At 40.0% G+C, this 1461-nt stretch overlaps 1 protein-coding gene across 1 annotated transcript in view; it reads left to right on the top strand.

The window, feature by feature from the left end:
- Positions 1 to 1095, top strand: part of LOC115949301 (histone-lysine N-methyltransferase EHMT2-like) — a gene marked incomplete at its 3' end in the record, with an annotated part of 1649 nt that extends 554 nt beyond the window's left edge. Inside the window, exon 2 of the mRNA XM_031065834.1 lies at positions 951 to 1095. Within this exon, the coding sequence (XP_030921694.1) occupies positions 951 to 1095 (145 nt within the window). The remainder of the gene's footprint in view (positions 1 to 950) is intronic.
- Between the last annotated feature and the right edge of the window lie 366 nt (positions 1096 to 1461).

Raw genomic sequence — 1461 nt, 5'->3', positions numbered from 1 at the left:
CTCGAGTTTTTTCTGATTTTTTTTCTGAAATTTTCTGATTTTATAAAAATTTTTTTCAATTTTTTAATGATTTTTTTGCAACGATTTTTGGCGATTTTTTTGGGCAGTTTTTGTGTCACAAGTTGAGGCTGGGGGTTATTTTGGGGGTTTTTGTTTTTATGGGATTTCCTACCTCATTTTTTGGGGATTTTTTTGGGGATTTTTTTCCTTTTTTTTTGATTTTTGTTCTGGTTTTTGGCGTCACAAATTCAGGCTGGGGTTTGCATTGTCAGCAGGCGGAGCTCGCGCTTTTTACAGGATTTATTTGGGATTTTTAAAAAGTTTTTTCTGATTTTTTGGGATTTTTTTTTATTTTTTGAGGGGATTTTTTCTGGATTTTTTGGGATTTGGAGGGGATTTTTTTTTTTTTGCAATTTTCTGACCAGGTTTTCATGGGTTTTTTTCCATTTCTGGGTGGATTTTTTAAAGAATTTTGTCATTTCTAGCCGGATTTTCACAGGAATTTTTCCGTTTCTGGCCGGATTTCTTTGATGTATTTTACATTTTTAGGTGGATTTTTTTTTGTAATTTTATCATTTCCGGCCGGATTTTCACGGGATTTTTTTTGCATTTTTCTGGCTGGATTTTTTTTTCAATTTTCCCATTTCTGGCTGGATTTTCACGAGAATTTTCCCATTTCTGGCCGGATTTTTTTAATTATTATTTTTCCATTTCCGCCTGGATTTTTTTATTACTTATTTTTAGATTCCTGGCTGGATTTTTGGGGTAATTTTGCTGTTTCTGGCTGGATTTTTTTGGGGTGATTTTTACATTTCTAGGTGGATTTTTTTGGTAATTTTTGCATTTCTGGCCGGATTTTTGTGGGGTTTTTTGCATTTCTGGCCGGATTTTGTTGCTGATTTCGGGGTCCCCACCCCTTTACCCCCCATTTCTCCCCAATTTTCCCCCAGGGACGTGGCCAGGGGCCACGAGAACGTCCCCATCCCCTGCGTCAACGGCGTGGACGAGGAGCCCTGTCCCCAGGACTACAAATACATCGCGGAGAACTGCGAGACCTCCACCATGAACATCGACCACAACATCACCCACCTGCAGGTGCTGCCTCACTGGGGGGAAAACGGGGAAAAAATGGTGAAAAAACGAGAAAAATCGGTGAAAAAACGGGGAAAATCAGTGAAAAAACGGGGAAGCAGACACAGGAAATTGGCCTGCTCGCGCCACGTCCAGCTGGAACGGGGAGAAAACGGGGAAAATCGGTGAAAAAACGGGGAAAATCGGTGAAAAAATGGCATTTTTGGGGGTAGAAATGGGATAAAAATTGGATTTTTGGGGGTAAAATTGATGGGAAGCGGGGACTGGGGGGACTGGGATGAACTGGGAGAAAAAACGGGGGAAAAATGGGAAAAAAATCAGTGAAAAAATGGGATTTTTGGGAGGTAAAATTGATGGGAAATGGGGATT

This window comes from Geospiza fortis, unplaced genomic scaffold (genome assembly GCF_000277835.1).
Source record: "Geospiza fortis unplaced genomic scaffold, GeoFor_1.0 scaffold2338, whole genome shotgun sequence".
In the NCBI taxonomy this organism is placed as follows: Eukaryota; Metazoa; Chordata; class Aves; order Passeriformes; family Thraupidae; genus Geospiza; species Geospiza fortis.
Note: the sequence above shows the minus strand (reverse complement) of the source record. Positions and strands in the feature narration are given on the sequence as shown.